This window comes from Salmo salar, chromosome ssa15 (genome assembly GCF_905237065.1).
Source record: "Salmo salar chromosome ssa15, Ssal_v3.1, whole genome shotgun sequence".
In the NCBI taxonomy this organism is placed as follows: domain Eukaryota; kingdom Metazoa; phylum Chordata; class Actinopteri; order Salmoniformes; family Salmonidae; genus Salmo; species Salmo salar.
The window spans coordinates 80,550,395-80,577,768 of record NC_059456.1 but is presented as its reverse complement, the minus strand read 5'-3'; the positions used below and the strand labels follow the sequence as shown (position 1 = coordinate 80,577,768).

Below are 27,374 nucleotides of genomic sequence, written 5' to 3'. Positions count from 1 at the left end.
GGGATGGTGTTCTTCGGCTTGCAAGCTCCCCCTTTTTCCTCCAAACGCAATGTTGGGCATTATGGCCAAACAGTTCTATTTTTGTTTCATCAGACCAGAGGACATTTCTCCAAAAAGTACGATCTTTGTCCCCATGTGCAGTTGCAAACCGTAGTCTGGCTTTTTTATGGCGGTTTTGGAGCAGTGGCTTCTTCCTTGCTGAGCGGCCTTTCAGGTTACGTCGATATAGGACTCGTTTTACTGTGGATATAGATACTTTTGTACCTGTTTCCTCCAGCATCTTCACAAGGTCCTTTGTTGTTCTGGGATTGATTTGCACCAAAGTACGTTAATCTCTAGGAGACCGAACACGTCTCCTTTCTGAGCGGCATGACGGCTGCGTGATCCCATGGTGTTTATACTTGCGTACTATGTCAAGCAAAGAGGCACCGAGTTTGAAGGTAGGCCTTGAAATACATCCACAGGTACACCTCCAATTAACTCAAATGATGTCAATTAGCCTATCAGAAGCTTCTGACCCACTGGAGTTGTGATACAGTGAATTATAAGTGAAATAATCTAAGTGAAATAATCTGCCTGTAAACAATTGTTGGAAAAATTACTTGTGTCATGCACAAAGTAGATGTCCTAACCGACTTGCCAAAACTATAGTTTGTTAACAAGAAATTTGTGGAGTTGTTAAAAAACGAGTTTTAATGACTCCATCCTAAGTGTATGTAAACTTCCAACTATATATCTACAGTTGAAGTTGGAAGTTTACATACACTTAGGTTGGAGTCATTAAAACTTGTTTTTCAACCACTCCACAAATGTGTTACACCAGCTCTGCCAGGAGGAATGGGCCAAAATTCACTCAACTTTTTGCGGGAAGGTTGTGGAAGGCTACCCTAAACATTTGACCCAAGTTAAACAATTTCAAGGCATTGCTACCAAATACTAATTCAGTTTGGTCGGACTGCCAGCTCTAGGCAGAGTCCTGGGTAGTTCCATATTTTTTTCAATTTTCCAATGATAGACACCACTGTGCTCTTGGAAATTTTCAACACTCTGGAAATTGTTTCATACCGTTCCCCAGATGTATGCCTCATCACAATTCTATCTCGGAGACCTACGGATAGTTCCTTGGACATCATGGTAGAGTTTCTGCTCTGATATGCTCTGTGGACTCCAATCAATTTGCAGTGACCTCTCACGGATGATCAAAGGAAATTGGAAGCACCTGAGCTCTATTTGGAATGTCATAGAAAAGGGGTGTGAATACTTATATAAATGAGATATTTCTGTATTTCATGTTCATACATTTGCATAAATGTCTAAACGTGTTAGGTTCTTATTTTTGAGAGTAAATACCTCACGGACACTAGAGAATCTTTAACCAAGTTTAATTCTGTCCAAAGGTTCTGTACAGCTGTAATTCAGACAACCCAACATTTCTTACATCACAGATATCTATATCCCACTTAAGACACTCCTCCTTCTCTCCAATCCTTTCATCTTATGGTTCTACAGGAAAAGAGTAACCGGATATTAAACCCTTATTACTCCCTTCAGGGGATCTGACCTCACCTTCTGACCTCAACCTAATCCACAGATGTCCATGAGTCTCTCCTTTATCAACACGGTGCTCTCCTCCCATCGGTCCAGCACATTCCAAACCCACTCTGTCTTTCTACAGATCTCACTTCTTAATGTACTACGCGTCTGATCTATCATGTCTTTAATATCTCAATGTTCAAAATGTCGAATCCAACACGTTTTCACTTTGTCGTTATGGGGTATTGTGTGTAGATGGGTGAGAAAAAATAAATGTAATCCATTTTGAATTCAGGATGTGACACAACCAAATGTGGAATAAGCCAAGGGGTATGAATACTTTCTGAAGCCACTATGTTCAGCTAATCATTTGGTGTGTGTATATACAGTGCATTCCGAAAGTATTCAGACCCCTTGACTTATTTGATGAAATAAAACATTTTTCTCATCAATCTACACATAATACTCCATAAGGACAAAGCGAAATAGGTTTTTCGAAATGTTTGGAAATGCATTAAAAATAAAAAAAATGACTCCTTATTTACATATGTATTTAGACCCTTTGCTATGAGACTCGAAATTGAGCTTAGGTACGTCCTGTTTCCATTGATCAACCTTGAGATGTTTCTACAACTTGATTGAGTTGAGTCCACCTGGGGGGCAACCATCTCTGCAGCACTTCACCAATCAGGCCTTTATGGTAGAGTGGCCAGACGGAAGACACTCCTCAGTAAATGCCACATGACAGCCTGCTTGGAGTTTGCCAAAGGGCACCTAAAGAACTCTGACCATCAGAAACAAGATTCTCTGGTCTGATGAAACCAAGATTGAACTTTTTGGCCTGAATGCCAAGCGTCATGTCTGGAGGAAACCTGGCAGCATCCCTACAGTGAAGAATGGTGGTGGCAGCATCATGCTGTGGGGTTGTTTTCCAGCAGCAAGGACTGGGAGACTAGTCAGGATCAAGGAAAAGATGAACGGTGCGAAGTACAGAGATCCTTGATGAAAACCTGCTCCAAAGCACTCGGGACCTCAGACTGGGGCAAAGGTTCACCTTCCAACAGGACAGCCAAGACAATGTAGGAGGAGCTTCGGGACACGTCTCTGAATGCCCTTGAGTGGCTCAGCCAGAGCTGCACTGTACATTGAACAAAAATATAAACACAACATGTAAAGTGTTTAATGAGTTGAAATAAAAGATCCCAGAAATGTTCCATATGCACAAAAAACGTATTTCTCTCTGGCATTTCTACTTTGCCAAGATAATCAATCCACCTGACAAGTGTGGCATATCAAGAAGCTAATTGAACAGCATGATCATTACACGGGTGCTAAAATGTTCAGTTTTGTCACAATGTTTCAAGTTGAGGGATGCTGACTGCAGGAATGTCAACCAGAGCTGTTGCCAGAGAATTTTATGTTAATTTCTCTACCGTAAGCCGTCTCCAATGTCGTTTTATAGATTTTGGCAGTACATCCAACCAGCCTCACAACCGCAGACCATATGTATGGTGTCGTGTGGGCGAGCATTTTGCTGATGTCAACGTTGTGAACAGCGTGACCCATTGTGGCATTGGGGTTATGGTATGGCAGGCATAAGTTACAGACAACAAACACAATTGCATTTTATCGATGGCAATTTGAATGCACAGAGATACCGTGATGAGATCCTGAGGCTCATTCATCAGCTGCCATCACCTTATGTTTCAGCATGATAATGCATTGCCCCATGTCGCAAGGATCTGTACACAATTCCTGGAAGCTGAATATTTCCCAGTTTCTGGCCTGCATACGCCCCAGGCATGTTTGGGATGCTCTGGATCGACGTGTAGGAACACGTGTTACAGTTCCCGCCAATATCAAGCAACAAATCTAGTGGGACAACATTCCACATTCCAATCAACAGCCTGATCAACTCTATGCGAAGAAGATGTGTCACGATGCATGTCTGTATTCCCAGTCATGTGAAATCTATAGATTAGGGCCAAAGAACAAAGATCATACCCCCAAGACATGGCAACCTCCCCTGTTATTGCTAATGGTGAGAGGTTAGCATGTCTTAAGGGTATGATCTTTGAAACACAACCAAAACAAAGCGTGAATGCAACAAGTTTGTGTAGTCACTAGCTTGATGTAGTCAATGTGCGCTATGAATAGGGAACTAAATACTAAACTTTTGACCACTTTGACAGAGGGGTCAAAATGATCTTTACAAAATTCTTCACCCATCTTTTTAAGAGAATTTTTTTTGAAACAATCTATTTCTCTGAGCAATTATATCAATATAAAATAATTTAAACTTTTTGGAGCATACAATATAGCTCAGTTTTTGTCTTTGGTTTATAGTCTTTTTTGCTCATCTTTATCAAGGGTGCCAATAATTTGAGGTGACTATGTATTACATGGGCCTAATGAGACATTTAGCTATCTAAAAATGATATACCTGAGCAAGTCACCATTCCGGAAACTTTAAGGTCTGAAGATTATCCCTGAGTTGATATTTCTGGCTGTGACACAGAGTCCGAAGAGGTCGAGCAAGACTGAGCTCAGGCCAAGATACTGTGGATATCATATTTCTAGGCCCACTCTGATTTGTGGTCATCATACAGGAATGAAATCGGTCTCATTCCTTTCACAAGGACCAACTCTGTCTCAGTATCCCAGCATCCCTTTAGCTGTGGAGTTAATCAGGAACTTAGAGACCTGATACATGTTTTTTACTCCGTACACTAGCATACAGAATAGGTCATGGAATGATTACAAATAAGAATGGAGCATGGTTTTATTTTATTACTTAATTGCATGAAATAGGCCTTTCCAGAATAATAAGGACACAGTTATTGAACAGTTATTGTTTTAGTAAATGAGTTGATATGTTGGAGTAAAACAGTTCAGGTTTTCAGTGATCAGACAATGCGTTTAGTAAAACAAATGTATCAATTCTGATTTGTTTTTATGATTTCAGCTCAACAAACACATGCTTGGATATGATTCTGAAGATTCAATCAGCAACATAGAAATAAAAGAATATGAATATGTGCCAGGAACAGAAAGTGACAGTGAGAGCAGCTTAGAGGACTTTACTGCATTGAAGAACAAATGCACCACTAAAGCAAGATCTGCACCTAAAGATGGCCAACTTGACAAAGACGTGCTTGGATATGATTCTGAAGACTCAATCAGCAGCATAGAAATAACAGAATATGAATATGTGCCAGAATATGAATATGTGCCAGGAACAGAAAGTGACAGTGAGAGCAGCTTAGAGGACTTTACTGCATTGAAGGACAAATGCCCTACTAAAGCAAGATTGGAACCTAAAGATGGCCAACTTGACAAAGACAGGTTTGGATATAATTCTGAAGACTCAATCAGCAGCACAGAAATAACACGAGATGAATATGTGTCAAGAACAGAAAGTGACAGTGAGAGCAGCTTGGAGCACTGCACTGTATTGAAGAACAAAGGCCCCACCAAAGCAAGATCTGCTCCTAAAGATGGTCCAAAAAAGACTTATAAGCGACATAGAAATACAGAATCTGACACCTCTGTGCAAGAATCCACAAGTTCACTTGAAGTCATGCACGTTACAAAGACTAAAGATGGATCAAGAAGATACACCAAAAAACATTACTGTCTCTTTTGTGAGAAACCACAATCAAAAATTGCCCGGCATCTGGAAATGATTCATAAAAGTGAGGCTGAAGTTGCAAAGGCCCTTTCTTTCCCAAAGAACTCCAAGGACAGAAAGCTCCAACTGACTATACTGAGAAAACGAGGGGACAGAGCACACAACATGCAAGTCATAAGAGAAGGCAAAGGTGTTATAGTTCCTTGTAAACAAACCAGTTCCCCAAATGGAAATCCAAAAGACTTCTTGCACTGTGCAAACTGCCAAGGACTCTTTAAAAGAAAATTCCTATGGAAACACATGAAAAGATGCCCACTGAGTGGTGTACGTCTGAAACCTGGTAAAACACGAGTGCAGGCTATTTGTGCCCATGCACAACCTGTGCCAGATGGGATAAGCAAGGGACTGTGGAAACTCGTCAATGATATGACACAAGATGAGGTGGTAGATGTCATAAAGAGTGACAAATGTATCATCCAGTTCGGGGAGCAACATTACAACATCATGGGACACAGACGTGCCAATCATGAATTGATACGGCAGAAAATGCGCGAGCTAGGGAGACTGGTTTTGAAAGGGAAGCAGGTGTCACCTCTCACGAGATTGGAGGAATACATTGATCCAGCCAACTTCCTCCACACAATCAGTGCAGTGAAAGCTGTTTGTGGCTTTGACAGTGATAAGAATACACTAAAGACACCTTCACTAGCCTTAAAACTTGGCCATAACCTTCAGAAGGTTGCAGACATAGTTAGTTGTGAGGCTAGGGTCTCCGGTAACAAGAAAAAGGCTCAGAAGGTAGAGGACTTCAAACATATCTATAAGACATGCTGGAGAGAGCACATCTCGTGTCATGCTCACAAAATATTTGAAGAAAATAAGTTCAATGCTCCACTGATCTTGACATTTGCTGAAGATGTCAAGAAACTGCATATCCACCTTCAAGAAAAACAGAAAACCTGCTACAGCCAACTTTCCAAAGAACCTAACAGGAAGACGTGGGCACAGCTGGCTAAAGTCACTCTGTCACAAATGACGGTCTTTAACCGAAAAAGACTGGGGGAAGCCTCCCTGATGACAGTGGCCTCATTCGCTTCTCGAGACAAAGCTGCTTTACATGACGATTATGGGAACTCCCTCTCAGATGTTGAACGGGCGCTATGCCAACATTTTAGTCGCATAGAAATACGTGGAAAGCGATCAAGAAACGTTGCAGTGCTTCTATCCCCTACAATGATCAAATCAATGGAGCTGCTCGCAGAGAAGCGTGAACATTGCGGCGTTCTGAAGGAGAACATCTATATGTTCGCCATTCCAGGCTGTCCAACATCATTCAGAGGATCAGACTGCCTGCGTCTCTTTGCCAAGAAGTGTGGGGCTAAATGTCCAGAATCCCTCTCGTCCACCAAATTGCGTAAACTCATCACCATGATGTCTACTGTACTCAACTTAAATGACACCGACATAGACCTGCTAGCCAATTTCCTGGGACATGATCTACAGATAGACAATAAATATTACAGGTTACCTGAGGGAACACTTCAGCTGACAAAAATCACCAAAGTCCTCATGGCGATGGAGCAGGGAAGGCTAAACGAATTCAAGGGGAAAGGTCTTGACCAGATCCACATCAGTCCAGAGGGTATGTAACAATCTGTCAAGTTGAACCTGGTACCTTAACCCTGTCATGGTGACTTTTTCTGAGCAACCCATCTATTTCTGTCCTTGCTAAGAGATGTTCTTGCTTGCTTGTATTTCAGAGTGTGTTGAGCTGGATGAAGAGAGTGATACAGACTTGACTGAAGAAACTCCTGGAAGGTCATGTGAGCCACAAGGTAAAGATTTTGATGTGGAATGAAAGCATTTAAGGCCCAGCAGCTTTTAGAAACTTGTTCAATTTTAATTTCCAGCCATAACATATTCATTAATGACACACAAATACTGTACCTTTGGGCCGACAGTTTAATTGATACTGTATATGCAAACAGCATGTTGTAGGATTTCAATACTGACCCGTGGGATTTAGGAATTTGTATTCATGTGTTTCCATTGGCTCACCAGAGAGGACACGGGAGGTCATGGCAGGAAGATCAGGTAAGGAACCTGCCCAGATCAATCTTATTGATGTGTTTGTTCCTGTTTCCACTTGGCTCTTTAGTCTCTACTATTCTAAAATGTCTGCATGCATTTCCAGCACTTAGCCATGTCAAAATAGTTTCTCTGTTTACTACCACAAACATTTTTATTATAGACATATTAGTCCTTGCATGTAGACTGTGGTCTGTAAATTATATTTCCTGCCAAGCCAGATCTTTGAGCTCTGTTCTTTAGTAAGTGGTACTCAGCCACTTTGCTGACGGAGTCTCAAATTGTGGCTCTAAAAATGAACAAGTAATCCACACACTCGTGATTTCATTACTCATGCTCCAACAATTATATTCTTATAATGCAATGTTCCAATTTTGTAAAGAGAGATTCAGCGAGACCAGTGTTCATTTTGGCAGCTGTTATAGTTTTAGTCACATTTGAGTAATTTCATCTCTCGTTAGTTTTAGTTATCTACTTAAACTCTGGACAATTTTAGTGTAGTTTTAGCCACAGCCATTTATTATAATTTTTTGTCTTTTAACAGACGCTCTTATCCAGGGCGACTTACAGTTAGTGCAGTCATCTTAAGATAGCAAGGTGGGACAACCACCCATCATAACTATCAAGGGGGTAAATAACAGTGCTTTCCAGAAATGCCTGAAGTATTACTGTACTCCTAATACTCAACAAATAACCATCGGTAAATGGCAACTTCAACTCGCATTTGCTGATCGTGAGACACCCCATCCGAATCAATGTGGTCAAAGCAAAAATAGCCTACATGAAAGTAAGAGAGTGAGTAGACATTATTGTTTCTACACTGAACAAAAATATAAAGGCAACATGTAAAGTGCTGGTCCCATGTTGGATGAGCTGAAATAAAAGATCCCAGACATTTTCCATATGCATAAAAAGCTTATTTCTCTCAAATTGTATGCAAATTTGTTTACATCCCTGTTAGGGAGCAGTTTATCCTTTGTCAAGATAATCCATCCACCTGACTTGTGTGGCATATCAAGAAGCTGATTAACAGCATGATCATTACACAGGTGCATCTTGTGCTGGTGGGGGTGCTGAGGAGTATTTCTGTCTGTAATAAATCCCTTTTTGATTGGAAAAACAAATTTTGATTGGCTGGCCCTGGCTCCCTGGTGGGTGGGCATGTCATAGGATACGGGAGGCCATGGCCGCCTCTATAGTCTCTCCTATTCTGAGATCTCTAGAGGCTCAAACATAATTCTGAAAGAAACTGAGAAGATTTGGCCATTTTAACAATTTATTGAATCAAATATAAATGGCAATATATTTAGTATGGACTCTGATCCTTTTGGGATACTCCCTACAACAAAAACACCATAAAAGTTCACAATTAAATGAAAAAATAGGTAGAGAATGGAATAATCTACATTCCCCATAGGGATAGAGCAGACCCAAAGCAGGTGGAGACTGGGGTGGAAGTAGGAGACGCAGAACAATAAAGGGAGGTAGGTAGCCTAGTGGTTAGAGCGTTAGCCAGTAATCAAAAGGTTGTTGGTTCGAATCTCCAAGGTGAAAAAAATCTGTAGATGTGCCCTTGAGCACTTAACCCTAAATAATAAGTCGCTTTGTATAAGAGTGACTGAAATTACTAAATTACTGACATGTTTTAAAAAAACGTTAAAAAATGTATCCAGTTTGTAAACAGCATGCAACATAACACATGACTTCAGTTAAGCAGCAAAGGCACATGCATAGAATTCAAACACAGCATGATGTATGGTGACTCAGCAAAAATGCCTCAAATATTTTTTTATTGTTGTTTTCTTGTCCCAAGGATCTAAGAAGAGGAAGTGGAGTGAGGAGGAGAAAGGGACAGTGAAAGAAACATATATTAAATTCATGGACTCTGGAGCTACTCCAGGGAATGCAGACTCGTGCATCTATCAAGGCAGTGCAACAAGCCCTCAGAGAGCGGGACTGGCGGGCAGTGAAGTATTATGTCAAGAACAGAATTACAGCACATGTGAGCGGGACTACCAATAAATGTTGTAGTCTGTCTGGCCCTCTGTCTGCTTGTCTTTCTGCCTCTGTCTGTTCGTCTGCCTGTCTGTCTCTGTCCCTTTGCCTGCCTGCCTGTCTGTCCTTCTGCCTGCCTGTCTGTCCCTCTGTCTGCCTGTCTGTCAGTCTGTGCCTCTGCCTGTCTGAAATGCAGTGCCTCCAGATTCCCTAGTTGTAATCAAGACAATATTATGTACAATGTTTAATATTCACACAATTACCCCAATAATGTAAAAGTTAATTTGCAGTTTGTTTCTTTATCAGATGTTTGTTGGTTTTTTTGAAAGGGTATTTAGTCCTAGGCAGTGTTGTGATTAGTTACAAGAACATGTAACAAAAGTAATGTTATGTTACAATATTACTTTGCATAGAAAGTAACGTTATATTACTTGTTATGTTACTTTCATGAACAGTCTCAAAACCTCACTGTTTGACTGTCAGACGGAGTGAGGCAAGCCATGCGTGCTCTACCAAAGATACTACTAATAATGTCTAATTCATTAAAAAAATCAAACATCTTGGTCACTACTTTTTCTTCCTAAATGGTGTAGACTGATGTATTTGTCTGAATTTTGCAGTAAAGATTATACGAGAGTATAGACTACACCCATAGCCTGGCACCTCTGCAACATAAAACATTTTATGCACTCGTGAAATGTAGGCCAAGAACCGTTGTACAAATAAACATGATGGCTTTCTTTTAACCTTACCATGTGTTATTCACTACTGCAGTTATTGACTGTCTCCTGCCCTCTCTTCAATAATTGAAGTTAAAATACCTTTTGCATTATTTAGATGGGGTAACTTCCTTCTTGGGACATTACTTTTGGGACATTTTGCATAAAAAATAAATATGGGGGGCCAAAAACTATTGCTGTTGCCGACCCCTGCATTCAATGGTCCCATGTTTGAATGTTGTACAGCAGGGGAGGTGGGCAATAATCTTCCCCGGGCTGCCACATTGAGAATTTCAGTGTGCATCGTGGGCCACATGCCTCATAAAAATAAAAAAAAACACACCAAATAACAAACTTATTTAACTCTAAATGCATATTTATTTTCAAGGTAATGGTAAAACACATATGCCTATAGCAATGCGTTTTGCTTTTTTTTATATATATATATATATATATGTATAATTTAACTTTATACAAAGTCCAAAAAACAAGCCAAATGGTTTCTTCCCAAACTTTGGACACAAATGTTCATGTCAATGATATAGAGACTCGGGCGGCAGCGTAGCCTAGTGGTTAGAGCGTTGGACTAGTAACCGAAAGGTTGCAAGATCAAATCCCCGAACTGACAAGGTACAAATCTGTTGTTCTGCCCCTGAACAAGGCAGTTAACCCACTGTTCCTAGGCAGTCATTGAAAATAAGAATTTGTTCTAAACTGACTTGCCTAGTAAAATAAAGATAAAATAAACTCTAGTCCCAGAGACTGACAGGCAGCTTCATATGAGGTATTGTCAGACCCCAGTAAGATCTTGACTGCTTTGCATTTTATTCTTGAGTGCCACATCACTACATATTCCACACTCCATCTCTTCTCCTTGTCCTTCTGTCACAGCCTCATCTCCCCCCTCTGGCAAGGGGTCAACTTGGGCCACCACCTCTCCTCCCTCCTCCTGAGTCACCTCATCCCCCTCAGCCTCTCGGGTGTGGAAGACGAGCTCCCCTCCCTGGATGACCTGCTCGGAAATGGGTTGCCAGGTTGTGGTAACATCTTCCACCACGGTGGTGGCAGCTGCAGTGTACTGATGGTAGAAGTCAGAGTCAGCTTGGAACATGACCAAGGCCTGGGCCGTGTGGATTCGCACATGTTGGGCCAGTGAGCTGGCGTCCAGGAACTTGTCACCGCAAGAGTCGCATGCATACAGGATCTGAGTGTCGGGGTCTGGGAGGGAGAGGAGATGGACAGTGAGGATGTATGAGGAAGTTATGAATAGTAAAAGCTATTCAAAGCTGTGTGTGGCCAGTCTCACCTGCTTCCTGCACCTTCTCCACAGCCTTCGCAATCTCAGCTTTCAGAGCCTCCGTCTCATCTGCTGACACTGATGCAGCCACAGGCACCACTGGAAACAGACAGAATCCCATATAAACACATGGCAGGAGAATTTTCTTTATTATTCCCTTTGTTCTGAGTCCATTTCCTTCTTACTCTTACACAGCCACCTTCCTTTCATCCTATTCCTTTTACAGTCACATCCATTGCATAGTCCCCTTCTCCCAGCCGTCTGAACTACATTACCCAGCATGCGCTCCATCTGACCTGTCAGCTGGGAGACAGTGCTGCCAGCTAGGGTGGCGATGTCCTCGGTGGTGACGGTGACTATGTTGATCTCACTTTCGTCCATCTCCGAGGCCGACCCGCCATGGAACCCGTCACCCCCATCGTCACTGTCACCCCCGGCAACCACCAGGCGCTTCATCCCAGCCTTACCCTGGTGGACAGTCTTGACGTGGGAGCGTAGATTGTCGACACGATTGAACCCGCGACCGCACTTGTCACACAGGAAGGGCTTCTCTCCTAGGGGATGGTAAAAAAAAGAACAAGGCAACAGTAAAGTAAACATGTCATCCCCCAAGAATGACACAGCATCCCCCTTAGGCCAATCACTGTAATTTTGTAAGTTGAGTCAAAATCGGGCCAGTGGTGTCTGATATTGCGTGACTTACGTATGTACAGATCCATAGTCCGTCCATTCCCCTCCCCCCTGATTTCATCATGGGGACAATAAATATGATTAATGCTCTTTATTTTATTTTTTAATAGGGGGTGCTTATATTTGTGTTATTTGCATATCCCGCTCCCTCTGAGACCGGGTCATGGCCAGGGATCAGCTATTATTGACAGCAACACTGGAGCAATTAGGGTTAAGTGATGACTCAGGGATTCGAACTAGCAACCTTTCGGTTACAGGCCCAACGCTCTAACCGCTAGGCTACCTGCCGCGGTTAGAGCGTGGGTAATTGTCAACTGTATCGAATTAGTGCCGAGGTTACACACTTGTGTTATTTGACCACGTTAGTCACAGGTGATATCTCAGACACCACCCATGGGGGAAAACTACTTGAAGGGGGAATGTAGACTAATGCAGTTAATGTTATACCTTAGGGGAAGGAGGTTGGAGGCACACTAAAGCTGAAGGGGAAAGAATGTGCCCAGATACCCAACAGCTTTGTTTTCTTAACTGGATAAATATACACAAGATACCTATATTCCACAAGATGGTGAAATATTATAGACTACTTTTTGACTATCCATTAATATCCACTACTCCCAGCGAACCTTACTTTCTCACTCACAGTTAGTTGTAAATTCCATGTCTTCCTACCTGTGTGAATGATGATATGCTTGGAGAGGTCCCCGACGTTGACAAACGCCTTTTTGCAGTTGTGACACTTGTGTGGCCGGATGTTATCATGGTGACGGATATGATTGGCCAGCTGACTGGACTGGACAAACCTGGAGTTGGGGATAGGGCATCAAGACAAAAAGGGCTCTATGTTATATCAATAGGATTATAGTGTGTGTGTGTGTGTGTGTTTACCTTTTGCCACAGCGGTCGCAGACATAGGGCTTCTCTCCGGTGTGCTGGCGGACATGAGCAATGAGTGAACTGGCCTGGGTGAACCCCTTCCCACAGATCAGGCACAGACACGGCTTCTCCCCTACAGGACCCACACACAAGCATGCACACAGACACTACAATTACATGACAGTCTCCAACCTATCATGCAATGCACAGGCATTCCCTGTTCTTTTTGCACATGTTTAGGCTACACATGTTTGGCTACACGTGTTTGGGCTCCCGAGTGGCGCAGGGGAATAAGGCATTGCATCTCAGTGCTAGAGGCGTCAGTACAGACCCTGGTTCGATTCCAGGCTCTATCACAACTGGCCGTGATTGGGAGTCCCATAGAGCGCCGCACAATTGGCCCAGCGTTGTCCGGATTAGGGGTTGGCCGTCATTGTAAATAAGAATTTGTTCTTAACTGACTTGCCTAGTTAAATAAAGGATACAAAGAAAGAGGTCAATGTGAACATATTCCTTTAAATCCAGGACTGCTACCTGTGTGTATGCGCTCGTGTCTCTGCAGTGCCCCTGGGTCAGCGAAAGCTCTCTGGCAGTGCATACAGATATAGGGCTTCTCCCCACTGTGCACGCGCAGGTGTCTCTTCAAGTTCCCTGGGAATCAAAGACTACAGTTATATACCAATGCGAAGACCAGAGATTAGTTATATATCAACACATCGAGAGACCAGGGCCTGTGTTCATAAAGCGTGTAAGAGTACTGATCTAGGTTCAGGTCCCCTCCCTGTCCATGTAATCTTATTAGGACCAGTGTTGCCTTTTAGATCATAATGAATACGATTACATGGACAGTGAGTACCTGATCCTAGATCAGCACTCCTAATCTCTGAGATGCTTTATGAATACAGGCTCGGAAGTCCATGTCTGGTCTGGTTTTACCGGAAGTGGTGAACTGTTTGCCACACTCTTTGCACTTCAGAGGGCCGTCTGTGATGTGGATCTTCAGGTGAGCCTTTAGATTCCCAGTCTGTCCAGACAGAGGAATAGCCAGGTTAGATACAGTTCAACATTTCAATGCAAGGATAGAGAGCGACTATATACAGGATTGTACAAAATAGGGCTACTTAAATCAAACACAGCAGGGTAAAGTAACTAAGTTTAAATACTTTAAAGTACTACTTTTTGGGGGTATTTATATTTTTGAAAATGTTGACTTTTACTCCACTACATTCCTAAAGACAATATGCATTTTTTACTCCCATGCATTTTCCCTGACACCCAAAAGTACTTGTTACATTTTGACAGCAATATTGTCCAATTCACGCACCTATCAATATAACGCATTGTCATCCCTACTGCCTCTGATCTGGTGGACTCCCTAAACACAAATTCCGCGTTTGTAAATGATGTCTGAGTGTACCCCTGTCTGTCTGTAAATAAAAAATGTAATAACATTTTCGCTGTCTAGTTTGCTTTATATAAGGAATTGAATGTATTGCATTTACTTTTACTCAAGTATGTCAATTGAGTACTTTTTCCACCACTGTACTTAAGTACATTTAAAACTGAATACTTTGACTTACATTTTTTTTTTTTTTAAATACTCAAAGAGTATTTTACTGGGTGACTTTCACTTTTACTTGCGTCATTTTCTATTCAGGTATCTATTTTTACTCAAGTATGACAATTGAGTACCTTTTCCACCACTGCTCAAACACAATGCCACACTATCTCCAAACTATTTACATGCAGGTCAAATTCTCCCTACTATCCCCAATACTGGTCAATGTAGTGGTCAAGAAGTGGTCCTAACCTGGTTGAACCGCTTATCGCAGTGCGGACAGCTGTGGCCCTTGTCTGCGTCGTGGGTCTCCAGGTGGCGCATCTTAGCGGTGGGGTCGGAGAAGGCCCGGTCGCAGTAGTTGCAGTGATACGGCTTCTCGCCGCTGTGCACCAGAATGTGGCGCTTCAGGTTGCCAGACGTGGTGAAGAGCTTGCCACAGTCCTTGCAGCTGTATCGGGCCTTGCCTATGTGCCTTTTCCGGTGCAGGTTGAGCAGGCTGATCTGCCGGTAGCTCTTCCCACACGAGGAGCAGCAGTAGGGTTTCAGGGGGCTACACAGAGAGAGAGAAACATAAGATATTGAAGTAAGATATAGCTACTTACTTTGGTGCTGAGGTTCAAGGGGATGTTGATGCTATGAAACTGTGATTACTATGACTGTCTTGATTTTAATTCACTATCAATTTGATCATCGTTATTATCAATTAATAACTATTTTACAAGAGGACGTGTTGCACAAATGCCTATAGTCTCTGTCATACAAAGGGTTGTTATTGAACACTAAGGGATTTGTTTGAAATTGGGCCAAAGAGACACAGAAAGACCGGTGATGAGGTTGATACTAACCTGTGTGTTTTCTCGTGAGCCTTGCAGGCAGCCGGGTCTGAGAAGGCCTTGTGGCAGTCACGGCAGCTGAAAGGTTTCTCTCCTGTGTGAATGCGGATGTGTCTTTTGAAGTTACCCGTGTGGGTGAACTTCTTTCCACAGTCCTAGAAAATACATGGCAATTTAGTGAGTTAGATATGCTCAACCCCAAATTACATGAATGTGAATGCAATATTCTCTAGTAGACAATTTTGAATGTATACTGAACAAAAATATAAAATGCAACATGCAACAATTTCAAAGATTTTACTGAGTCACAGTTCATATAAGGAAATATGTCAATTGAAATACATTAATTAAGCCCTAATCTATGCTTATGTTAGAGAAATGAACATTCCATTTTCTGGTAACAGCTCTGGTGGACATTCCTGCGGTCAACATGACAATTCCACGCTCCCTCAAAACTTGAGACATCTGTGGCATTGTGTTGCGTGACAAAACTACACATTTTTGAGAAGCGCTGTTTATTGTCCACAGCACAAGGTGCACACAAGGTGTAATGATCATGCTGTTTAATCAGCTTCTTGATATGCCACACCTGTCAAGTGGATGGATTATCTTGGCAAAGGAGAAATACTCACTAACAGGGATGTAAACAAATTTGAGCACAACATTTGAGAGAAATAAAGATTTTGTGCTTATGGAAAATGTCTGGGATCTTTTATTTCAGCACATGAAACATGGGACCAACACTTTCATGTTGCGTTTATGTTTTTGTTCAGTGTATATTATTTTTTACTAGGTGTTTTCCAATGACTGACTATTCCCTCTAATCAGGGTTGATTGTAAAATGCTTGGTTCAAAAGAAGACATTGTATCATCGTACCCCCTGACAAAGGCCATGCAACCGAAACAAAAAAATAAATCTTGGTTCCATTCCAAAATTAATTTTAATGAATTATATGAAGAGTGCCTTGGTCCTTCAATCTTTTTGAAGACAATTTTGTCTATATGATGGTTTATTTGAAAGGAAACGATACATACACAGTTCAAAACAATAAGTCCTCCTCTAATAGGGAATGGGTCATCCAAAAACATTAAATCGTTTAAATTTCTAATCGCACACTCAAACTAGCACACGCAAACACACACGGTCCTCACCTCACACTTGTGCGTCACAGAGCCGTAGGACCGTGACTCGGTGCGGTCGGTGACGGCACCCGACTGTAGCTGCTTCCTCTCCTCTCCGCTCTCCGTCCCCTGGCCATCTTCTCCCTCATCCTCCTCCTCTTCTTCTTCATCCTCCTCACCACCTCCCTCTTCTTCATCCTCCTCCATCTCACCCTCTTCAACCTCTTTTTCTTCATTTACTATCTTTGATGCGCTGTTCCCCTCATCGGAGTCATTATCTATGAAAAGGAATTGTATAACCATCAGACCATATTTAGAAAATGGAGCCGTCCATCTTTCCTTCCTCGAAGTAGTCACTGATCCAACATGATTGGATAGGAGAAAGCATGGCAGATTAGTGATTGCTCCTCGGAAGGAAGGTCAGTCAAGCTGTTTGTTTACCCTGAGAGTGGTTGCGACGAGGAGCTCTCCTTGTCCTTTTTCTCCTGGTACTCATGTAAGCTATACCGGCTGCAGACTTGAATGGAAACTCTGTAAGAACAAAATACATCTTTATCCGCACAGCAATATTAAACATACAGATCACCAATCGAAAGTATGAAGACTAATTCACTGACTGGGAGTGTAGTCCACATCCGAGTGGTCATCTTGAAACTCAGGCACATCTTTAGTAGGGCTCTCAACCTCCATCTCCTCTCTCTCTGCTGCGGCTTTTGTTGGTGCGGCGTAGTTGGAGGTTTTGGAGGGTCTTCCTCTTCCCGGGGTCTGTGGGGTGGGTTTGTCAGGGGTCTTACTGTTGATCTGTCCATCGTCTGGGGTGGTCTCGTTCGGGTCCTCCTGAATGCCCTTTGACCCTCCGTCATCTGCTGTTTTTAGCATCTCCTCATCATGTGACCTTGTGTCTGATGGCTCCTTCTCTATGTTCTGCTCTTCTTCCTCAATCTTGTCTTTATGGTTTGGAAGAGATTAGGGGAGAGAGCAATATAAACCACAAAATGTACATTTCCAGAAGAAAATCAGTGTGCTTGCTTCAGCTGTGACGAATACCATTAGTGGGCTTGTTTAAGAAAGCATAGTAATTATTTATGGATATTTCTGTGTACTAATAACCAATGTTTGTGTACTGATCTGTACTGTACTCACTGTCATTTAAGTCTTGTATTGACTGGGATGTTGTGGAGACTGCCAGAGACTGGTAAGCAGAGCAGGCATTGACTATCTCCTGCATCTGAAGGAACGTGGCCACTGCCACCACATCTTCCAAATTCTGAGAACTCAGACTCAGCTTGGCCGTGTACATGAACTCAAGGACTTGGCCCAGTCCTGCAGAATACACACAGGGATGGATCCATGAGCTCTGCTGTGACTGTGAGACAGATTTTATTTATTTAAGTCAGTTAAGAACAAATTTACAATGACGACCTACACCGGCCACACCCGGACGATGCTGGGCCAATTGTGCGCCGCCCTATGGGACTCCCAATCACAGCCGGTTGTGATACAGCCTGGATTCGAACCAGGGTGTCTGTAGTGACGCCTCAAGCACTGAGATGCAGTGCCTTAGACCGCTGTGCCACTCGGGAGCTTAAGCATGATGTTCAACACGGTCTTGGAAATTAAAGTAAAGCAAATAGAGTTCAGATGAATTTGATATCACTTTGCTTCATCTAATAGCAGAACCAAATGACCTGGATTGCAGTTAGATTACATTAAAAGTACATGGTGCAAATTATCAATGCAGTTTAAGATCCTGCACAGATTATAACAGCAATTGTGAAGATCTCCACAGATCTGCGATGACCCAGGCATGCTATCTTGAACACTATAAATCAAATCAAACTTTAAATGCACTTTAAATAAAGTTTGATTTAATTTAGCCCTATTTTTTTACTTCGATTTTAGGAGAAGACAAGAATGAATGTTACCAATTGAACGACATCTATTGCAGGATAAATCAATGTTAAAGTTTACATAGCTGGTCATATATGGATGTACATTTTTACTTTATGGGTTGGTTATGTAGGCTTCTTCTAAGCCAACGCATTCTACTACATATAATAATACGAGTAAATTATATCTTTACATTAAAAACCAAAGTCTATCAGAATTCCAGTCATTCCAATAAATGTTATACCCTTTGATCTTCAAGAATAGGACTTGGAAATATGGAAATATAAATTAGCCATATTGTTTCACCTGAGCATGACCCAAAACTAAGGACTTATTAGCCAGCCCTACTCTGTTGTTTATGATTTTGTTGTCATGGAGGACTGATTGGGCTCATTGATTCGAGTTCAAAATTAAATGCTGCGCTCATGGAATGGGATGCTTTTAGCACTACTGAAAAGTGGATAAGAGCGTCTGCTAAATGACTAAAATGTAAATGTAAATGTAAGTGCTAATTACATGTGAAAAGTTAATGCCATATGCTGCATTTGCTATAGGTCTATTGTTTACCTTTTAGTTGGTGACACTTTGATATCTTGATAATATTCAGCTGTTTAAAGGGCAAATCCATAGATGAAACAATAAAACAGTTGCCCCGCCTCTGTTTTGGTAAAAAGCTGAGGGATGGGCCTGGAGAAATGTAACCCCTCTCAGATTAATAGACAGTGCTATGGATGCAAGGACTGACCATCCATGATATCAAAATGATTGTTTTAACCATGTTATGAGGCTATACAGTGTTTGTTTACATTTACAATGTTTATAAACATTGGAGAAAACCAAGCTTATATTTTGGGGTATCATGGAGTGTGACAGTTGAACTAAGCTCAAGAGGCATTTAGAATTTATATTCTTCAAGAATATATATATATATATATTGCTCAAAAAAATAAAGGGAACACTTAAACAACACATCCTAGATCTGAATGAATGAAATAATCTTATTAAATACTTTTTTCTTTACATAGTTGAATGTGCTGACAACAAAATCACACAAAAATAATCAATGGAAATCCAATTTATCAACCCATGGAGGTCTGGATTTGGAGTCACACTCAAAATTAAAGTGGAAAACCACACTACAGGCTGATCCAACTTTGATGTAATGTCCTTAAAACAAGTCAAAATGAGGCTCAGTAGTGTGTGTGGCCTCCACGTGCCTGTATGACCTCCCTACAACGCCTGGGCATGCTCCTGATGAGGTGGCGGATGGTCTCCTGAGGGATCTCCTCCCAGACCTGGACTAAAGCATCCGCCAACTCCTGGACAGTCTGTGGTGCAACGTGGCGTTGGTGGATGGAGCGAGACATGATGTCCCAGATGTGCTCAATTGGATTCAGGTCTGGGGAACGGGCGGGCCAGTCCATAGCATCAATGCCTTCCTCTTGCAGGAACTGCTGACACACTCCAGCCACATGAGGTCTAGCATTGTCTTGCATTAGGAGGAACCCAGGGCACCAGCATATGGTCTCACAAGGGGTCTGAGGATCTCATCTCGGGTACCTAATGGCAGTCAGGCTCACTCTGGCGAGCACATGGAGGGCTGTGCGGCCCCCCAAAGAAATGCCACCCTATACCATGACTGACCCACCGCCAAGCTGGTCATGCTGGAGGATGTTGCAGGCAGCAGAACGTTCTCCACGGCGTCTCCAGACTCTGTCACGTCTGTCATGTGCTCAGTGTGAACCTGCTTTCATCTGTGAAGAGCACAGGGCACCAGTGGCGAATTTGCCAATCTTGGTGTTCTCTGGCAAATGCCAAACGTCCTGCACGGTGTTGGCTGTAAGCACAACCCCCACCTGTGTACGTCGGGCCCTCATACCCCCCTCATGGAGTCTGTTTCTGTCCGTTTGAGCAGACACATGCACATTTGTGACCTGCTGGAGGTCATTTTGCAGGGCTCTGGCAGTGCTTCTCCTGCTCCTCCTTGCACAAAGGCGGAGGTAGCGGTCCTGCTACTGGGTTGTTGCCCTCCTACGGCCTCCTCCACGTCTCCTGATGTACTGGCCTGTCTCCTGGTAGCGCCTCCATGCTCTGGACACTACGCTGACAGACACAGCAAACCTTCTTGCCACAGCTCGCATTGATGTGCCATCCTGGATGAGCTGCACTACCTGAGCCACTTGTGTGGGTTGTAGACTCCGTCTCATGCTACCGCTAGAGTGAAAGCACCGCCAGCATTCAAAAGTGACCAAAACATCAGCCAGGAAGCATAGGAACTGAGAAGTGGTCTGTGGTCCCCACCTGCAGAACCACTCCTTTATTGGGGGTGTCTTGCTTATTGCCTATCATTTCCACCTGTTGTCTATTCCATTTGCACAACAGCATGTGAAATTTATTGTCAATCAGTGTTCCTTCCTAAGTGGACAGTTTGATTTCACAGAAGTGTGATTGACTTGGAGTTACATTGCGTTGTTTAAGTGTTCCCTTTATTTTTTTGAGCAGTATATATAAGTTCAAAAATAAATGTATCAACTACAGATTGTCCCTTTAATCTATAAAAAGTGTGCGAGTTTGAACATGTGTCCATTAGGGCAATGGATTCAAATGTTTTATCAGCATGAATTAGATTGAGTAATAAAAGCCCCACTTTTATTCCATAGGCTGGGATCTGCACTGTGCAGCTGTTGCAAGAGCACATTTTTCACTGGCTGTCCACTGATTTCAAAAACAATGATTTATAGGCAGCTTAAACTTCTTGAATTCAACCATTATTGAGTTCAAATTAGGGTTGCAAAGGGTCGGAAAACTTTCCAGAAAATTTCTGAACGGGAATGTGGGGAATTTTGCTTAAATTCATCAAAAAAAGTTAGCTTATAACAGTGAACCGTTTTTGTGGGATACACATAAGCCAATTGTAGGTCTTGTGGCATATTTTGGATAAACTATCCCCAATTGATGGAATTGCATGCACAGTGCATTCTTCATCACATGTGCAGTGCACTCTTCCATCACATGTACAGCTGATTCTCAAGATCTTGCACACTAATGAGATGCTATTGAGAGATGCTACTACTACACTGTCTGAGCCAAGGACTACATGCTTTCTGGTAAGTTTTGATTACAATACTGGGTGGGGTGAATATATTTTATATGACATCCATTCTTTTTTGTTAACTAGTAAATAGTAGCCTACAGCAAAGTGTGTTTAAATCATTTCTAACTTGTTAACAATTTCTGCAAGTTAGTTTTTGCTACCATGTGGGTTTAAGCTTGCATGAGCCTGCTAACTGAGGAGTGTTAATTCACCTGTTTCCATACATGTTTCATTTGAAAACATTTATCCTACAAAGGAGTTGTTTAATCTAACTGCTTAACTATCTATCTGTACATGGAATAGTATTTGGGGTTTTTTTGTACAATTTTTTTCCTAAGCTTTACAGGAAAATGCCATGGGCACTATCTGATGTGTGGAAACATTTCACTGCAGCTAATGTAGAAGGAAAGGCTGTGTGCATTTGCAAATAGTGTGCCAAATCATATGTGAAGAATGCAACAAAGATGCAGAATCATCTGGCCAAGTACATAAAGTTCCCTTAGCGCTCACAATAAGCAACCTCTGACAAAAGTCCCTCTACTTCTATTCGAGGGGAAAATGATGAATCAGACACCTTATCAATAGCAACAGCTCATGGTCCTCCTGGAATCAGAAGTTTTTTTGACTCAATGGAGGAACGTAGTCAGAGAAATGCTGATGAATGTCTTGCTCGAGCTGTATATGCAACTGGCTCATCTCTGATGCTCACAGGCAATGTGTATTGGAAGATATTTCTGAATGTTCTTTGCCCAGCATACACCCCTCCAACCAGACATGCTTTATCTACTCATTTGCTGGATGCAGAGTTCAACAGAGTGCAAGTGAAGGTCAAGCAAATCATAGAGAAAGCAGACTGTATTGCAATCATCTCTGATGGGTGGTTGAATGTTCGTGGGCAAGGAATAATTAACTACATCATCTCCACCCCTCAACCAGTATTCTACAAGAGCACAGACACAAGGGACAACAGACACACCGGTCTCTACATTGCAGATGAGCTGAAGGCAGTCATCAATGACCTTGGACCACAGCAGGTATTTGCACTGGTGACAGACAATGCTGCGAACATGAAGGCTGCTTGGTCTAAAGTGGAGGAGTCCTACCCTCACATCACACCCATTGGCTGTGCTGCTCATGCATTGAATCTGCTCCTTAAGGACATCATGGCAGTGAAAATAATGGATACACTCTACAAGAGAGCCAAGGAAATGGTTAGGTATGTGAAGGGTCATCAAGTTATAGCAGCAATCTACCTCACCAAGCAAAGTGAGAAGAATAAGAGCACCACATTGAAGCTGCCCAGAAACACCCGTTGGGGTGGTGTTGGCATCATTTTTGACAGTCTCCTGGAGGGGAAGGAGTCTCTCCAAGAAATGACCATATCACAGTCTGCCAATATGGACAGCCCCATCAAGAGGATCCTCCTGGATGATGTATTTTGGGAGAGAGTGGTAAGCAGCCTGAAACTCCTGAAACCTATAGCAGTAGCCATTGCACGGATTGAGAGAGACAATGCCATCCTGTCTAATGTTCAGACTCTGCTTGCAGATGTAAGAGAAGAAATCCGTACTGCCCTGCCCATTTCACTGAGGAAACTGCAGTTCTGAAATACATCAAAAAGTGTGAAGGCTTCTGCCTGAAGCCCATACACGCCGCAGCGTACATGTTGGACCCCAAGTATGCTGGCAAGAGCATCTTGTCTGGTGCAGAGATCAACAAGGCATATGGTGTCATCAGTACTGTGTCTCGCCACCTTGGCCTGGATGAGGGCAAGGTTCTTGGCAGTCTTGCGAAGTACACTTCCATGCAAGTGCTTTGGGATGGAGATGCAATTATGGCAGTCGTGCCAACATATCTCATCAGCCACCTGGTGGAAGGGACTTTGTGGATCTGAGGCTCTTTCCCCTGTTGCCTCCATCATCCTCCAAATCCCACCAACATCAGTCGCCTCAGAGCGCAACTGGTCCTTGTTTGGGAACACACACCAAAGCACGCAACAGGCTGACCAATAGAAGGGCTGGTGGCCATCCGGGCAAATTTGAGGCTTTTTGAGCCTGACAAAGAGCCATCCTCAACAAGGTTGGAAAGTGACAGTGAAGAAGAGGTCTCAGAGTCTGATGTTCAAGAGGTGGACATTGAGAAGGTCCAGGGAGAAGACATGGAAGCCTGAGAGGAAGACAACCAATGCTTTAGTTTCTAGACTATCATTTTACAGATGTATGTTGAAAACGTTTTTGGGAGATATGATGGATCATTGGGGATCATTCAATATTCCCTTTCTTTTGTTGTTCAGTGAAATCATCCCATGTGAAGAGTCAACTAATTTAATTAAATTCGTAACAATTTATTTATTTATTTTTTCTATTGGAAGGATTTAATCATTTGCAATTATGTCTACTTATGATAAGGTAAAAGGTTTATGTTTCTGTCTCCATATGATATGGTAAATATATCCAATGTAAAAAACATTTACATTTAAATTAAATGTGCATATATTTCCGTTAATTCCCATATATTCCCACGGAAAGTTTCCACCTCTGAATATTGCCCAAAATGTGCAACCCTAGTTTAAATACACATTTAGATTTGTGAACAGCCATCCACACAACAACCACAATCCGTAAGGCGCAAATAGCTAAATGAGAGAGCAGCAGTGTAATTCACATCAATGCGCTATGTTGATATCAATAATAACTGATATCTGTATCGCCGTAGACTACACTACTGTCATCCTTAGCTCCAAGTGTTTATTCAAGTTGGATAATATTTGGATGCTGATAGCAGTCCTACAATTGGAAGACATTGCTTGGATTGTAGCCTACAAAAGCCTATTCCTGCTCTATTCCCGCGATCCATCAAACCCATTTGGTGTGTCATCATAGTGGTCTCTGACTTGTGGTCAGACTCGCTCAGGTGTAACTAACTTACATTTGCGCCTTTTTTTCTATGCTGATTTAAACATCATTGAGAAAACACAGAAGTGACAAAGATTTTTTTCTCGCAAACATACTTTCTGCATTTAAAAGTAATCCTCAAAGTAATCATCTAGTTTTTCAAAAGTATCTGTAATCGGATTACAATATTTTAGCTGGTAACGTAACGGATTCCAGTTTCCGTTTTTTGTAATCCCTTATATGCGAGGGATTCAATTAAAATGTAACATGTTTTAAATTAAACTGTAGTTTGTTTGTATCCTGTTAAGTGAATGATTACTGTGAGTATTAATGGAGTTTAGGCCATGAATCTGTGTATATGCTAATTTAGAAATGTTGTTGACCTAATCAGAGAAGAGGAAATTGCCTAGGATCAGAGACCAGGGTCAGGCCCAGAACAGAAGATGGACAGGGTGTGATTCTGAGGGTGTGATCTGGCTACACAAAGAGAGGACCATGGACATTTCACAGGGGAACCAGAGGGAAACTCATCAGGGTCATAAAATGTAGAGCTGGGGAGGTGACGCCTACAAGGGAAGAGTATAACGTGTTGTGAGTTTTCTAAATGTATGCACTTAGCTGACTATATCCGTTGTATTATACACTTGAAACTTCTATTGAGCTTTTGGTCTCAATTCCTTATTGCAAAGTGGTTGCAATAGCATTTTTCTTTTTAACATATGTAATGGATTACATGTAATCCGTTACTCCCCAACCCTGAGCAAGACTAAATCAGTGGCACAGATGGAACTGTCTCCTTCAAATGTTGATATTTGGTTGCGTTCACAACCAAACACAATTCAATATCACTAAATATCATTACATTTGAAATCAACCAGTCCCATTTTATTTTCTATTTTTAAATGAATTCACGGTTCAATTGCTGTTGATGACTTAGCAAATGTTATATACTGTAGGCCTAAATAGCATCATTGATGACTGATAATGTATGATCACATTTAATTTGCTCTGTTAAATCTACCCTTTGGAATGACTTCAATAGTAAAAGCGAATCAGTGTCATTTTTAAGTGGAGATCTCTCAACAATCATTCTCACGACAGCACATTGGTAATAGTCATTGACAAATAATTAATATAGCTAAGCTGGGCTTGGTTAAAATATCGGATGGGAGACCAAAGGATAGCTGTAGATAGATCTATTCTCCAGTAGGAGGTGCTGACCAGCCTATTGTATCTTTTTCTTATATTGGGGCGGCAGGGTAGCCTAGTGGTTAGAGCGTTGGGCCAGTAACCGAAAGGTTGCTAGATTGAATCCCTGAGCTGACAAGGTATAAATCTGTAATTCTGCCCCTGAACAAGGCAGCTAACCCACTGCTCCTAGGCTGTCCTGTAAATAAGAATATGTTCTTATCTGACTTGCCTAGTTAAATAAAAAAATATAATGTTGATAATATGACATTGTTTTAAAAGTACAAATATAAAATTTGATACAAGATTTGTCTGTGTTGAAATTAAGTCACCATGATGACATAATCCTGTGGTTGAAATTTCAACCTCAAATGTTTACGATGATGACAAATTAAGTTGAAACAACATTGATTCAACTAGTTTGTACCCAGTCGGATATACCTGCTGCATTGCTGATGTCCAGGTGCACCACATCCTTCTGGTCCTGGAAGAGGGTGTGGAAGTAGGAGCTGCAGGCAGCGAGCACGGCCTTGTGGGCCTTGAAGTCCAGCCCGTCCACCACGAAGGTGCAGTCACACAGCAGGCCCAGCTGGCGCTGGTGGTTGAGCTGTTCCAAAACCTTGCCACTGTGCCAGGGAAAGTCCATCCTGGTGAGAGTGGGCAGTGGTGGAAAAAGTACCCAATTGTCATACTTGTGTAAAAGTAAAGATGCCTTAATCGAAAATGACTCAAGTAGAAGTGAAAGTCACCCAGTAAAATACTACTTGAGTAAAAGTATTTGGTTTTAAATATGCTATCAAATATAGTATCAGAAGTTAATAATGTCACATTTCTTATATAAAGCAAACCAGACAGCATCATTTTCTTGCTTTTTTTGCATATACAGATAGACAGGGGCATGCTCCAACCCTCAGACATCATCAACAAACAAAGCATGTGTTAAGTGAGTCCACCAGATCAGAGGCAGTAGGGATGACCATGGATGCTAAGCATTCAAAAAGTAACAAGTACTTTTGGCTGACAGAGAAAATGTATGGAGTAAAAAGTACATATTTTTGTTTAGGAATGTATTGAAGTAAAAGTTGTCAAAAATATGAATAGTAAAGTACAGATACCCCAAAAAGCGACTTAAGTAGTATCTTCAAGTATTTTTACTGAAGTACTTTACACCACTGAGTAAATATGGGTTGTGTTGGATTTAGTCAATCAGATGAGGTAACACATTACCACTGTCAAACTTATCTAAATGTTTGGAAATGTAAAAAGCCATGACTGGAGGGGATTCACACTTAAAATGTGACTAATATGATGATACAGTATAATCACCGACAGCTAGTTGTATTCCTGGGGGATTTATGACATGCAATTTTATCATTTAAAATAGCCTGACAACCAAATCATCGGAGGATCACAAGATATGGGGTTGTTTTATAGATAAAGAATTTGAAATATTCAATTTATAGCAATGCAAAATTGAATTTATCAAAAGAGTTGGCCAATACCACCTATATGGCCTCCCGATTATTAATATCAGAGTCCTAGTTTAATAATCGACGAGACATAATGTTTGTCGTTTTCAAGGAACATCTTGCATTTTTGTTGGGTTGACGATGCAGCGAATTGATTACGAATCCTATATCCTTCTACATTTGCTATCCGGGATTAATTGAGCCTGGCTAGACATACATGTTTTGGGGCCTTTCGTTCTGCCCGTCCTTAGAGCCTCTTTGTGTGCTTTAAGCATACACCATCTTTCAAAAGAAGTACATTCAAAATACCTCTTGATGATCGCTGAATTCCCCGCTCCAAACGCTTGTTATGGTGTTGTTTTGTACTATTTAAACACAATCCGTTGAATTCCTTCTATCGAGTTTTTCGGTGATCGATCTAGCTCCACAGACTCGATTCACCACCATCTTCCACTCTCTGATCGATTGATAGTGGCCGGGTGGATAGATTACAT

General features: G+C 41.9%; 2 protein-coding genes across 6 annotated transcripts in view; one reads left to right on the top strand and one right to left on the bottom strand.

The window, feature by feature from the left end:
- The window catches only part of LOC106572013 (uncharacterized), a 17,936-nt gene extending 8,129 nt beyond the window's left edge, over positions 1-9,807 (top strand). For both annotated transcript variants that reach the window (XM_014145710.2, XM_014145709.2), the window contains 4 exons: positions 4,499-6,806; positions 6,925-6,999; positions 7,226-7,258; positions 9,066-9,807. In XM_014145710.2, coding sequence (XP_014001185.1) covers positions 4,511-6,806; positions 6,925-6,999; positions 7,226-7,258; positions 9,066-9,274 — 2,613 coding nt within the window. In that variant the 5' untranslated portion in view covers positions 4,499-4,510 and the 3' untranslated portion in view covers positions 9,275-9,807. The remainder of the gene's footprint in view (positions 1-4,498; positions 6,807-6,924; positions 7,000-7,225; positions 7,259-9,065) is intronic.
- On the bottom strand, positions 8,516-27,374 carry LOC106572012 (zinc finger and BTB domain-containing protein 17). 4 transcript variants are annotated; one of them, XM_014145704.2, is made up of 15 exons: positions 27,190-27,374; positions 25,853-26,058; positions 17,489-17,668; positions 16,963-17,292; positions 16,787-16,876; positions 16,376-16,623; positions 15,236-15,378; positions 14,640-14,940; positions 13,766-13,853; positions 13,364-13,480; positions 12,842-12,962; positions 12,626-12,756; positions 11,539-11,817; positions 11,273-11,362; positions 8,516-11,184 (listed from the first exon to the last, which is right to left on the bottom strand). In XM_014145704.2, the coding sequence occupies exons 2-15, from the start codon at positions 26,055-26,057 to the stop codon at positions 10,757-10,759; spliced, it is 2,751 nt and encodes a 916-aa protein (XP_014001179.1). In that variant the 5' UTR covers position 26,058; positions 27,190-27,374; the 3' UTR covers positions 8,516-10,756. The 4 variants fall into 4 exon arrangements, with proteins under 4 accessions (XP_014001179.1, XP_014001180.1, XP_014001183.1 ...); XM_014145705.2 differs by having other exon boundaries at positions 11,560-11,817; XM_014145708.2 differs by lacking the exon at positions 17,489-17,668.